At 43.4% G+C, this 13,664-nt stretch overlaps 2 protein-coding genes across 2 annotated transcripts in view; one reads left to right on the forward strand and one right to left on the reverse strand.

Moving 5' to 3' along the window:
• Positions 1–3,944, forward strand: part of NCAPD3 (non-SMC condensin II complex subunit D3) — a 71,783-nt gene extending 67,839 nt beyond the window's left edge. The window contains exons 34-36 of the mRNA XM_046014539.1: positions 2,847–2,918; positions 2,997–3,057; positions 3,149–3,944. Coding sequence (XP_045870495.1) covers positions 2,847–2,918; positions 2,997–3,057; positions 3,149–3,257 — 242 coding nt within the window. The 3' untranslated portion in view covers positions 3,258–3,944. The remainder of the gene's footprint in view (positions 1–2,846; positions 2,919–2,996; positions 3,058–3,148) is intronic.
• Positions 3,945–4,634: 690 nt separating this feature from the next.
• Positions 4,635–13,664, reverse strand: part of JAM3 (junctional adhesion molecule 3) — an 85,766-nt gene continuing 76,736 nt past the window's right edge. Inside the window, exons 4-9 of the mRNA XM_046017425.1 lie at positions 12,046–12,198; positions 11,342–11,544; positions 10,263–10,362; positions 7,741–7,870; positions 7,595–7,649; positions 4,635–7,304 (exon numbers count right to left, since the gene is read on the reverse strand). Coding sequence (XP_045873381.1) covers positions 7,269–7,304; positions 7,595–7,649; positions 7,741–7,870; positions 10,263–10,362; positions 11,342–11,544; positions 12,046–12,198 — 677 coding nt within the window. The 3' untranslated portion in view covers positions 4,635–7,268. The remainder of the gene's footprint in view (positions 7,305–7,594; positions 7,650–7,740; positions 7,871–10,262; positions 10,363–11,341; positions 11,545–12,045; positions 12,199–13,664) is intronic.

Consider the following 13,664-nt stretch of genomic DNA (forward strand, 5'->3'; position numbering starts at 1 on the left):
TTTTTTAATTTCTTCTCAGTGTACCAGAATTCATTGTTTATGTACAACACCCAGTGTTCCATGCAATACATGCCCTCCATAATACCCACCACCAGGCTTACCCAACCTCCCAACCCCCGTCCCTTCAAAACCCTCAAATTGTTTTTCAGAGTCCATAGTCTCTCATGGTTCATCTCCCCCTCCAATTTCCCCCAACTCCCTTCTCTCCATCTCCTCATGTCCTCCGTGTTATTTCTTATGCTCCACAAATAAGTGAGACCATATGATAATTGACTCTCTCTGCTTGACTTATTTCACTCAGCATAATCTCGTCCAGTCCCATCCATGTTGATACAAAAGTTGGGTATTCATCCTTTCTGATGGAGGCATAATACTCCATAGTGTATATGGACCACATCTTCCTTATCCATTCATCCGTTGAAGGGTATCTTGATTCTTTCCACAGTTTGGCGACTGTGGCCATTGCTGCTATGAACATTGGGGTACAGGTGGCCCTTCTTTTCACTACATCTGTATCTTTGGGGTAAATACCCAGTAGTGCAATTGCAGGGTCATAGGGAAGCTCTATTTTTAATTTCTTCAGGAATCTCCACACTGTTCTCCAAAGTGGCTGCACCAACTTGCATTCCCACCAACAGTGTAAGAGGGTTCCCCTTTCTCCACATCCTCTCCAACACATGTTATGAAAATACTGGTCTCTTAGCAGTTAATGTAGCTTAAGTTGTTCATGGGCACATAGCACTGCAGATGCACTGTGGACTTAAAACAGACTAGAAAGATCTAATCAGTACTCTTAACAAGGCCACAGTGTAGGGGAGAAGGTTTATAGCACACGTTTTCTTGGGAGGCATGAGGGCTCTGACAGAACAGTCAGCGGCTGGTGTTGAGCCTTGTTCTATTCCTGACAAATGTGCTGATAGCTCATGTAGAGCAGTACAGGGCACAAAGTAGGGAGCAAGTCCCTGGGAGATGCATCGCCTCCCAGGTCTCAAAGGATTGGCATGGTAGTCAGATGAGGGAAGCACTCCAGGTAGAACTGCATGCCCAGATGAGGACCAGGAAGAGAACCGTGATGATAGGACATGGTGGCCTGTAGTGTAGGAATGCAGCAAGTGGGTTCCTAAGGGCGGCTGGGGGCCAGCTTACACAAAGGTGGGTCTGTCCAGCTCGAACAGAGGCTGGATTTTAGGCTCTCCTCTAGAACATGGAATTGGCAAGACCCTTAAGCGGAGCAATCACCTCGCTACATCTTTAAACTTAAGTCTAATGACATAGGGAGTAACAGCTAATAAATTACAATAGTAGTTAACCTTTATTCAGCACTTACCTTGTCCCAAGTCCTCTGTAAAGGACTTAACATAATCTCTTTAATCCCTACAACTCCCCTGAGGTGAGTACATCTGTATCCCATTTTGGAGCTAAAGAAACTTGAGGTTTTGGAGCACCTGGGTGGCTCAGTGGGTTAAGCCTCTGCCTTCAGCTCAGGTCATGATCTCAGGGTCCTAGGATATAGCCCCACATTGGGCTTTCTGCTCAGCAGGGAGCCTGCTTCCCCCCCTCTCTCTGCCTGCCTCTCTGCCTACTTGTGATCTCTCTCTGTGTCAAATAAAATCTTTTTTTTTTTTTAAAGATTTTATTTATTTATTTGACAGAGAGAAATCACAACTAGGCAGAGAGGCAGGCAGAGAGAGAGAGAGAGAGAGGGAAGCAGGCTCCCCGCTGAGCAGAGAGCCTGATGCGGGACTCGATCCCAGGACCCTGAGATCATGACCCGAGCCGAAGGCAGCAGCTCAACCCACTGAGCCACCCAGGCGCCCCTCAAATAAAATCTTAAGAGAAAAAGGAAAGAAAGAAACGAGGTTTTTAGAGTAGTTCAATGAGACCCTGAGCCAGTATTCAGATCAAGTCTGATTCAGGTCTGTTCCTATACTCTGCTCCCTGCCTCCTAGGGGAGAACTGAAAGAAGAGGCGGCCATGGGTGGAGACCACTAAGCTAAGTCAGGGTGAGAGGAGCAGAGACATCAAGTGAGGAGGAGAGGAGGCAATGGAAGGAGGAGGAGATAGGAGGAAGGCAAACGTAACCGGTTAGTGAGTAGGTGTGGAGGAGCCTCTCATTCCTGACAGTTCTGACTTGGGACAGTCCATTGATAGTAGATTCAGAAGGAACATGCTGGGGGCACCTGGGTGGCTCAGTGGGTTAAAGCCTCTGCCTTCGGCTCAGGTCATGATCCCAGGGTCCTGGGATCGAGCCCCGCATCGGGGTCTCTGCTCCACAGGGAGCCTGCTTCCTCCTCTCTCTCTGCCTGCCTCTCTGCCTAGTTGTGATTTCTCTCTGTCAAATATTTAAAAAAAAAAGGAAGGAACGTGCTGAGAAGTGGGGGTAACGAGGTGGCCAAGTGCTTTCAGGGAGTGCAGTGAGGGAGAGTAGGAAATGCAGGATTCCGAGAGGCTAGAGCTGGATGGAGTCACTGGTGTGATTAGATACAGGAACCGTAATAACTGGCAATAACTGGAGATGTGGGGTGGGTAAGAAGCCAGAGGCAGTGGGCAGTGGGAATGCAGGGGCCACACAGCCATCTGAGGGAGTAGTCAGAGGTGGAAGGAGCCAGAAGACCATCGGTGGTATGTGTCCAGGAGAGTCTCCAACTTCATTTGAGTCCCACAAAAAGGTAAAATTGAGGCCTGACAGGGCCCCTGGATTTAGATTTGACAGTGCTTAGGGATTGATACAAGTGACTGAGTAAAACTAGCAGAAGCTCCTTGACTGACCTTGCGCAGGTGACTTTATGTAGGTCTGTCTCCTACTGGCTTTTCGTTAAGGTGTTGTTTTCCCCGTATTTTCCCAGGGACCATCAATGATGTCACATTTGGAGCAGGAGTCAGCTACATAGGCACACCACGGACACCTTCAGTCAAAGGCAAGTTCTTTTCCTGTCAGATGTATTAGCCGCTTTTGAGTTCTGGGAAATCTGAATTTGTGTCTGACTCCCTTTCAGAGAAAATTGAAGCCCAGTGTCAAGGAAATGACATTTTATGTTTATCGCTTCCTGATAAACCGTAAGTTTACCAAGATTTCCTTTTGAGGTAAATGTTTGTGTCAGGGTTTTATCTTTAGTTCCAGAATGATTGTCTCTTTCCTTTTCCCTAGGCCGCCACAGCCTCAGCAGTGGAATGTGAAGTCCCCGGCCAGAAATAAAGATAACCCAGCCCCTAGCAGGCGGTCACTCAGAAAGACACCCCTGAAAACAGCCAACTGAAAAAGTCATTCAGGAGTATCCGGGAGGCAAGAGCTCTAAGGAGATGTTGTCACCTGCCTGTGGAAAGGCAGAGTCCACCTCCCTCACTCCCAGGGAGAGGGAGACTTTTACTGTGTGATACCAGAGTTTTTTCTTGTGACTCCAGCACTCTAACTGTTTATCTGTGTGGCTGGCCAACCTTTTACATTTCTCTTTATGCAATATGTGGTGAAAAAAACAAAACATATATATATATATATAAAATAATAGAGAACTGCCTTAGCTATTTAATATTCTAATTTTACTCCATTTGAAAGTACCATGTTAAAGCATACTCTGGTCTTTAAGGAACTCAACAGATCAGCTTTCTTTTATATAAATGAAGGCTCTGTTTGTTATATGGTCGGAATTCCCTATAGTACAGTAGTTTCCTGTATCTAATGATGAAATTTTCATTGTAATTATTTTTTTTATTCTTATTTATAAACTGCAGGTTTTTAAAGTGTACAGCTTTATAAAATGGAATAATAAAGGTTAAGCATAAATATAGCCTTCTGATTATTTAATAGAATATTTCTACTTTTAGAACAGGGCTTTTACTGGTAGTCATTTTGATTCACATTAAGTGTTTAAGAATAATAAAACCCTCCCAGCCTCAAGAACTGTGAGAAATAAATGTGTGTTGTTTAAAAAAAGAAAGAAAAAGAATAAAACCCAACTTTCCTTTTAGGAAAAAAAATGACTCCCTTTGTCTTTAAGGTTCAGCTCATCTGTCCCTCTGCTTCTGTCCCCTGACAGAAGCTGTCTGCCTAATAGCACACATCCTTCTTCAAATGTAAACATGGGCTGGCTCCTGAAAGTTCCACCTATGTGTGGCATGCACTAATGCTGGTTTATGTTAACAGTCCACAAAGACTGCTCCCATGAAGGGGTTAGGGCTTGGTGTCTTCTGCTGATACCATTAGGTAACCTTAAAACATGTGTACATTCATGTTTTATCCAAGAGTGACTGGGGGAAAAAGTCAGTTCCCTTTTTAATCCCAGTACAATAGAAGCAAAATTACAGGGTTACTGTGTTGATATGTTTTTTTAGTATAAATGCGGTAGTTGGATTTGAGGGGTAGAATGTCATTGTACATTGTGTCTATTCTACAGTCCTCCCATATATGAACGGTGACACACATGGAGATGTCATTGGCAGAGAGTCACAAAGCTGCTCTTGAGTAAGGACAGTTATCTCCAAATCAAGTAGATGGTAATTGATGGCAGCCTCTTTTGAAACCTGGGATTGTGCCATTTTAAGTGTACCTGCCTAACAAAATGCTAGGAAAATGAGGTAAACTCAACATAAGAGCACATAAGGAGGAGAAATAATGAGACAAAGTTGATTTTTTTTAAAAGCTTTTATAAATGAGGTTTAACAAATACCAACTTATAGGTGTGTTAGTACAAGTCTGCAATGTCTATGTACAGCAACAGCCACACCAGAGGCCACAGTAGCCTTATAGAAGCTTCGAGTCTTCAGTCACATTCACATCTTAAAAACACATGAATGTTCCTTTTCTGTCTACATTTTTACAGTATTAGGCAACAACTTCCCAGACTCCATACTCACTTCTGTCAGACCCAGTTCACATGGCACTAGGATAGGAGGTGTTGTGGTCACAAGAAGGGAGTCAACAAGGCCGTCCAATCACTTGGACAACCAAGATGGAAGCTAGTGTTGCTCCCCAACAATTAGAGAACAGGGACACTATCCCTTTCTACCAAGAGGGGGTGAAGATGAAGGGATATCTTAAGTCTTAAGCATTCAAGACACAAACGCAAAAGAAGATGGGTACCATTAAGCAATTATGAAGAGTTGCCCACCACTTCTGCCAAATACCCCTTGGCAGAGTATTCACATAACTTAAAAAAGAAAAGTCAACATAAGTCTCAAGTATTCAATTAAAAAAACCCTCCAAGTATAAAAAATTAAGACACTGGAAGTTTAATCCCAAGATGACTATATCCTTCTGGATAAAAACCATCCTTGAAGCACACTGGAGGCACTGGGGCTGGAGGCGCTCTTCTGAGAAGCTCCCTCTTCAAACAGCTTCACATCATGAGTTTAACACAGCAATGTATCTAAGGTGAAGAACATCTGCTCTTGAAGAACAAAGGCTTTTGAATGATGTTTCTAATGTCCCACACCCAGTGAGCAGCAGTGTCTTGGGTAGATAAAGACTTTAAAATAAAAAAATCAGAAAATGGCCTTTGATTCAGGCATTTCGCTTTCCTCGCCATCAGGCTTTCTTCTCTGGCTGCACTACCTGATGTTCTTCAAAGGGATGGCCTCGCCGCCACCACACAATGGGTTTATTATGAAGTGAGACACAACCTGTGGTGTCTCTCTGCTTTCTTCACGGCAAAGAGGAAGAGTGGAATTCATTTTCTTAAAAAACATTATTGTTTTCAGAATGGCCTTTGGCCCTGGACAGTCTTAGGAACTACACAAATAAGGAAAATGAATTTTAAAACCAAACAGCAGAGGTTGCTTTGTTTCAGGAGCCATCCACAAACAAAGAGCTCTGTCACAGGGGATCCAAAGGCTGGGATACCACAGGGAAGACACCCACCCTTCTTGAAATGTCCACCTTACAACTAACTGTCCAACACTATAAAGCTAATCAGCACACAAAGCCACTGTCAGGCCAATAAAGATGGCAGTGCACATGCTGGCTAGCCTTCAATGTTAGTAGCCAATATCGACTTAGAGCGTGGTGCAGGACTCAAGCCCAGGGGTTGGCTGACATGGTTTCACAGGTACATCCAAGCACTTATGGGTGGTGTCTCTGGGCTTAGGTAGTCTGAGTAATCGAGGAAGAGACTGTTCAAAGTCAACCTTAGAGCTTACATTTTCTTCTGGAGAGATGCAAACAGATTTTGACATTATTCAACTGGATTTTTTTAAAGGTTTCCTAAGTAACAATGGTCTGATGTATAGACAATGTAGTTCTCTTGTGAAAAATGCTGAAACTTATGTGGGAAAAAGGAATGTTCCAGTAAGCTTCCTTGAGAGGATTTTTTTGGGGTTAAAATACTCTTTAATTATTGGTATTTTCCAATTTAACACTAGTAGCTTGGAACTCCTACTTTAAGTGGAATTTTTTTTTTAAAAAATAGGTATTTAACACTGTATGACAACATATTTACAGTTTAAATAGAAATTTTCCTTTCAATAACCAAAATACATCTTTAGCAAAAATTTAGAATGTAAAATTTTATAAAATAAACACCCATAGAAAAGCAGAGCATTATTTCAGTACCATTTCAGATTTTGCCTAAGATGAAGGTTTGTATGTAAATATTACCCCCCCCCCCCACCCCATGGACAAGCAATTTACCTTCCTGATTTGGGCTGTTTTTATAAAATTCTGATCCAAATAGATTTTCCAAGATGGACACTAAAATACTGATCAACAAAACCTTCAAGAAGAATCTGCAGTGCTGGCTGTGGGCAGCTGTGAAACAAGACCATCGCATAAAACGCCTTTTTTCTGGGTTCACTGTTCAAACTCTGCAGCTGCAGGGTGTTGCAGTGGGTTGTGCTCCCAAGCCCTGCAATGCTGGTGCTATGTGGCTGCCTGATGGCCCCACACACGGGACTCACCTGGGCTGATGTAAGTGAGTGGCAAATAAACCGGCTTCGCAGGCCACAGTGCCCAGCCCGGCCTCTGTGAGCAAGAGCTTTCTGCTCACCTTAACGCTCAGGCGGGAGGCAGGCCAGAAACAGACTGGGAATCTGCCTCAGTGAAATACAGTTGTGTGTTTTTTTCTTCCCCTTGTGATGACTATGCCCATCTCGAGGAAAATTCTTTTATTCATGTGGCTTGTTAAAAAGTAAGAAAGGAGTAGCGGTCAACTTTGGCCAAAACAAAAAGCTTTTGCGCAAGTGTCTAGCTCTGTCCAAGTGCACTTGGCTCCCGGGCTGCTCTTGATAGGAGTTTCTGGTAGAGGTATTTGCATGTGCTCCGTCAGCCACATCAGATTTCAGATCACAAATGATGACTTGTGTCTGAAGTCGCCCTGCAAGGCCAACACAGGTTAGAAACGGCCGTCCTTGACAAACCCAGGGGCCCAAGTGGGAGAGGGATCTAATCCCCATTTCCCTGAAGAAACTTACGGCAAAACAAACCAAATGAAACCCTTCTTCAAAGGTAACATCTACTACTAGAGCCTGCAAACTGAATGCCAGGAGTGTGTACAAACCCTGCATTGGGAAGGTTTCCAAGGACGAATGTCATTTTTTCTGGAAACACTTCGATTACTAGGTTTCCTAATCAATGTCTGCTCTGTTGCCTCACTCCTTTCCTTACCTCCTCATCTGTCCTGATATAGTTCACTCCATCTGACTTCCCCGGACTCTTATAACTGAAAAAGAAGGAGGGCTTCAGTGACTGATTTTTCATGTAATGCCAACTTAAACCTTGGTTTGGTCACTTAAGACAGAAGACAGGCTCACTTTTCGCCATTCTGCTTATTACTGATGAAGTAACCCCGTCTGTACGCACAGCAGATGCCCACAGTGATCAGGACCAGTACAGCAAGGACCACCAGGATTCCCCCAATAATACCACCGATGTTCAGGTCATCTGGAAAAAAGAGGGATTAAGGGAAGAGAGGATACACACTATCTGGTCTTAGAAAAGTCCTTGACCCCATCTCTTTTTTGCATCCTTCCACTTCCCGCATCTGCCCTGTCATGCCTACTCCAGCCAGAAGAGCAGAGTGAGACCACTTCAACTCTTTTTTTTTTTTTTTTTAAGATTTTATTTATTTATTTGACAGAGAGGGACACGGTGAGAGAAGGAACACAAGCAGGGGGACTGGGAGAGGGAAAAGCAGCCTTCCTGCCGAGCAAGGAGCCCGATGTGGGGCTCAATCCCAGGACTCTGGGATCATGACCTGAGCCAAAGACAGCCATTTAACCCACTGAGCCATCCAGGTGTCCCCACTTCAACTCTTTTAGCCCAGAACATACAGGACTCCAGACACCTGCTCTCACTTGTAAAAAGTACTGAGACCTCCAAAGTCCAAATGCTGTTATACTTAATCCGGTATTAAAAGGGGCTTAGGGGGCATCTGGGTGGCTCAGTGGGTTAAGCCTCTGCCTTCAGCTCAGGTCATGATCTCAGGGTCCTGGGATCAAGCCCCACATCAGGTTCTCTGCTCAGCAGAGAGCCTGCTTCCCCACCCCCCCCCCCCACCCCGCCTGCCTCTCTTCCTACTTGTGATCTCTCTCTCTCAAATAAATAAATTAAAAAAAAAAAATCTTTAAAAGGGGCTTAGCATTTTAAAAAGGCTTTACAATCTTCTGGCTAAATCCCTAAAAATATTATTAATGGAGAAAATTGTTTCACTTTATATAGACAGAATTAAGGAGCCAGGAATCCCAAAGAAAAAATTACTAATTTCCACGGATTCCCTTTGCTGTGCATTATTTGGGGGAAAAGAACTAGTGTTTCACAGGACTGAAAAGTAAAAATATGAGGTGGGAACATGACCTTTCACTCTCAGCTGCATGACCTCATATCTACAAGCCTCTTGGAGAAAAGCCCTTGACCCTCTCTTCCCCTTTCTCTATACCAGGCAAAGGTGCCCCAGTCCACATCAGTGTGGGGCACTGGGGCTGTTTCCTCCATACAGACAAAAATGCAATGGAAAACATGCAAGCGATATAGCAACATAAGCCAGCTAACTTGGAAGTTGTTAAATTCTCCCTTATCCTAATGCAGGGGTTTCAAATGTGAGTGTGCATTTAAAAATTGGAATTCTAACTTTAAAATGTCAATTCCCAAGCTCTATCACTAGAGAGAGATCCAGTAGATCTGGGGCAAAGTCCAAGAGTCTTCCTCCTGCCCTGGAGCAGTTTCCTGAATTTGACAGATGACGAGAATCCCCTGGAATTCTGTTTGACACACAGACATTTCCAGACCTCCCCTGAGGACTAAGTCCATCCGCCTGGGGTGGGGCCTTGGAATCTGTACGTGAAACAGTGCAAAGGATTCTCATAATCAGGCAAGCTTGGAAAACACTGCTCTGGGGTCAGTTATACCCCAGAAGGAAGGAGGGGCTGAGATAGCTCCCCAAGTGATTGTGAATGTGACATGCTCCATCTGTCCCATCCTGCCTTCAACACCTCTCCTTTAGAACCAGTGCCCTAGAGATGGAATCATCACAGAATATGCATGGTAAAGTTATTGAGGCTAAAACTCTGGCTGTCAGCTTACCACAAAATAGTTATAACTCGATAAATTTCTAGAGACTTTACATGACATTATGTTTTGATCTTATCAATTACCAAGGAAATGAAGTAATTTTTTCTATCTATCCATCCATCTATCCATATATTTATTTTAAGTAGGCTCCACGCCCAGCATGGAGCCCAACATAGGGCTCGAACTCATGACCCTGAGATGAAGACCTGAGCTAAGATCAAGAATCAGATGCTTACATCCCAGAAGTGGAGTTTATTAAACACAGTTAAGGGAGTTAAGGGGCACCTGGGAGGCTCAGTGAGTCAAGTGGCTGCCTTCAGCTCACGTCATGATCCCCTTACCCTAGAGCCCCACATCAGGCTCCCTTCTCAGTGGGGAGCCTGCTTCTCCATCTCCCTCTGCTATTTCCCCTCACTTGTGCTCTCTGGCTTGCTCTCTCTGTCAAACAAATAAAATCTTTAAAAATTAAAAAAAAAAAACAACTCAATTTAAAGTGACATGATTAGCTATGTTCCCAACACCAGAAGACTCCAGAAAGTCTATTTTGAGGAGATAAACATATTTCAAGTAACCAATCATTAGTTACTTAGCTGTTACTCAGAACTTTCTCATCTTTCCTTTCAATGTACCCAGATACGTTCTGGTGAATTTAGTCATCTCCAGAAGAAAGGAGACCAGTTGTCTAAACTGATGGTCCAATATTAAATTAAAAATGTTCTATCCACTTGCCAGTCTTCAGATGAAATAGTTTCAAAAAGTAACTCACAGACTTCCATCTCCTGCTCCTCACATCTGGCTGAGCCTGCATCATTGGAAGCAATGCAGTAATACTGCCCAGAGTCCTCCTTGTGAACAGCATTGAAAACCTATTTCAATAAATTACAAGTAAATTATGAGACCAATCAACAGGGCAGACCTTTGTGGACTGAAGAGATCATTATGCTCCGCCACCCCCAGCCTCCCAACAGGGTGCTAAGTCCAGAGCCTAGTAAAATATCTCCTCATTTGCTCTTGGCTTCCTTTCAGTTTCCTGCACTGTCAGGTTCTTCCCTGATATTCTTCCCCAGCAGTCTTGCCCAAGAGATCCTGAACAATGAGATCCCCTCAGATTTTTGGAGATATCAAAGCAACATTTCAGAATGCAGTGTGAAGATAAGAATAAGGATTGTTTCTCAGCAACACTTGGGCAATACAAATACAGAGGATCTTATATAACCTGGCTTGTTACTACCTGTAGTTAAACACGCCAAGGATCAGGAGGGCTGGCTGTAGGAAAGCCCAGCTGAGATGCTGCTGCGGAGGGCAGTCTGTCCTCTATACATGACCAATCTAACTGCATCTTGCCCCACAACTACTTTCCACTACCATCACTGGGTTATTTTGAAGAAAATTCTAGACACATTTTATCCATAAAAACTTCAGCATGCAACTCTAAAAGACAAGGACTTCTTCAGATTATAACTATAATACCTTATTGTACCTAAAGCAATGAACAATTCCTTAACATCAAATATCTCACCAGTAATCCAGTTTCCCTGTCTCATGATTTTTACAGGTGGTTATTCACATCAGGACGCTAACATCACCCATCCATTATATTTCTTTAATAGACCTACACAATCACCTTTATTTTACAAGTTTCCCTTCCTTTATTTTAATCCTCTTGGAACTTACTTGCTTATATAAAGGAGGGGAGGTTCATTTTCCCTCAGAATCCCCATATTATAGGTTTTTAGTTCCTGTCTTATAAAGTTTATTGTTTTTCCTAATAAGTGCTCTTCCCACCGTAAGTATCCCTTCCTCAACAAAGACATTTCTATCCTCACGTCCAAGAAGAGATCTTACCAGAGTGCCTGTTTCAGAGTTTAAGAGAAAAGAGGAATTTCGGAATCTAGGATTGGCTCTGGAGTCTGTGGGCAGCGGCACATCGTTGCGGTACCAGCTGTAGTGCGGCCGGGGGTAACCCTCACTCTCCTGGCAGTGCAACGTGGCCGTCTTGCCTACAGGTACAGCCTTCGGGACTCTGCACACAGGAGGGACTGGCTTCACTGTGGAAGAAATTCGGGTTGGGGTTTCAAATCAGCCACATGGAATGATTCATCTCAAAGCCCATAATAAACCTGCTCACAAAAAAGGAAAACCAGCCAGGGGATGCACCACTGCCATAGCCATGTCACGCCCACGGGCTTGGATCTGCCATGGCATCTGCCCCACACACAGCTCACCCCCAAGTATAACCCATAGTGCATTTCTAATGCCCGCACCTCCTGAGAAGCACTTCCTACAGCTGGTTGGGGGTGAGTGGCCAGAGCTCCACCTCCCTTCTTGCCCTCTACCCCAACTCAGGCAGTCCAAGCTCCTACAACCGCCTGTCCCCTAAGGCCTGCAATACCCCCAGGGATATACCTCTGGGAAGAAAGAAGAGCTAATCTTTTTTATTTATTTTTATTTTTATTTATTTTTCCACCTCCCCAACCTTTTTTATTTTATAGACAGATTCATGAGGTCTAAAAGGGGGAACATATTTTTAACTTCATGTGAGTTCCTACCTTGAACAGTTAACTCAATGACAATCTCATCAATTTCTTTCCGGTCGTTTCGAGCAACCACCTCACAGCGATAAAGGGCTGAGTCTGTCCGGGTCACATTCCAGATCCTTAGAGAGGTTTTCCCCAGTAGTTCTGCACGACCTGCCAAATCTCCTACAGCAAAGAAGATGCAGAACACAAAAAGACTGTTGTTTTTTTTTGTTTTTTTCACAAAAAGACTGTTTAAAGACATCTTCGCCACCTGTGAAGAAGGTGGCTTCTGGGGCTAGCATTTAATGCCTCAGTAAGGACACTGCAGACTGGCTTCTCCTTCTGCTCCTATAAAAGAGAGGTAAACTAAGGACAATGAGCACCAAAATAGTACCTGGTGTGTAAGAGGACTCATTACATGTGTCTCTGTTGTTAAAGCAGGGACCTTGGGACACCTGGGTGACTCAGTCAGTTAAGCATCTGCCTTCAGCTCAGGTCATGATCCCAGCGTCCTGGGATCGAGTTCTGCCATCAGGCTCCCTGCTTAGCGGGGAGCCTGCTTCTCCCTCTGCCTCCACTTCTCCCCTGCAACCTGCTCATGCTTTCTCTCTGACAAATAAATAAAAATCTTTTAAAAATAATAAATAAATGAATGAATAAATAAGCAAGCAAGCATGGACCTCATTTCGTTCTCATCATTCCTAGCCAGGATTCCCCATTAAAAGAGAAAAAAAAAAAAAAATCAAACAAGCAACATGAAAAAAATAGTCAGTATTCATAAATGGTACTAGGACAACTGGATATCCACATGCAAAAGAATGAGGCTGGACTCCTACCTCACACTATATACAACGAAGACTTTCCTATAAGAGTTAACAGTATGGGGGCTCCTAGTGGCTCAGTCAGTTAAGCCATGGCTTAAGTCAGTGAAGACCTTCATCATGCCTCAGGCCATGATCCCAGGGTCCCAGGATCGAGCCCCACTGCTCAGTGGGGAGTTTGCTTGTCCCTATCTTTCTGTCTCTACCCCCTGCTTGTGCTCTGTCTCTCAAGCACTCACTCTCTAATAAATAAAACTAAAAACAAAAGAGTTAACAGTATGGCTCTCAGGAAAAAACATATATAAATCACCATGACCTTGGATTAGGCAATAATTTTTTAGAAATGGCACCAAGACCACAAGCATACAAAAAATGGCTCACACTGGACTTTCATAAAAAAATTTTAAAAACTTTTGTGCTTCAAAGAACACATTCGGGTTTTGAAAAGACAATCCACGAAATGGGAGAAAGTATCTCACACTGGACTTTCATAAAAAATTTTAAAACTTTTGTGCTTCAAAGAACACATTCAAGTTTTGAAAAGACAATCCACTAAATGGGAGAAAGTATCTGCAAATCATGTACCTGGGAAAAAGAACTAGTATCCCAAATATATAGGGAATTTGCAACTCAACAATAAATAGACAAATAACCTAATTAAAAATAGACAAAGGATTTGAGTGGACATTTCTCCAAAGAAAGTATATAAATGGCCCCAAGAATATGAAAATATGTTCAGCATCATTAGTCACCAGGGAAATGCAAATCAAAACCACAATGAAATATTACTTCACACCTACTAGGATGGCCAGATTGAAAAGGTGGGCA

Source organism: Meles meles, chromosome 8 (genome assembly GCF_922984935.1).
Source record: "Meles meles chromosome 8, mMelMel3.1 paternal haplotype, whole genome shotgun sequence".
NCBI classification, from domain to species: domain Eukaryota; kingdom Metazoa; phylum Chordata; class Mammalia; order Carnivora; family Mustelidae; genus Meles; species Meles meles.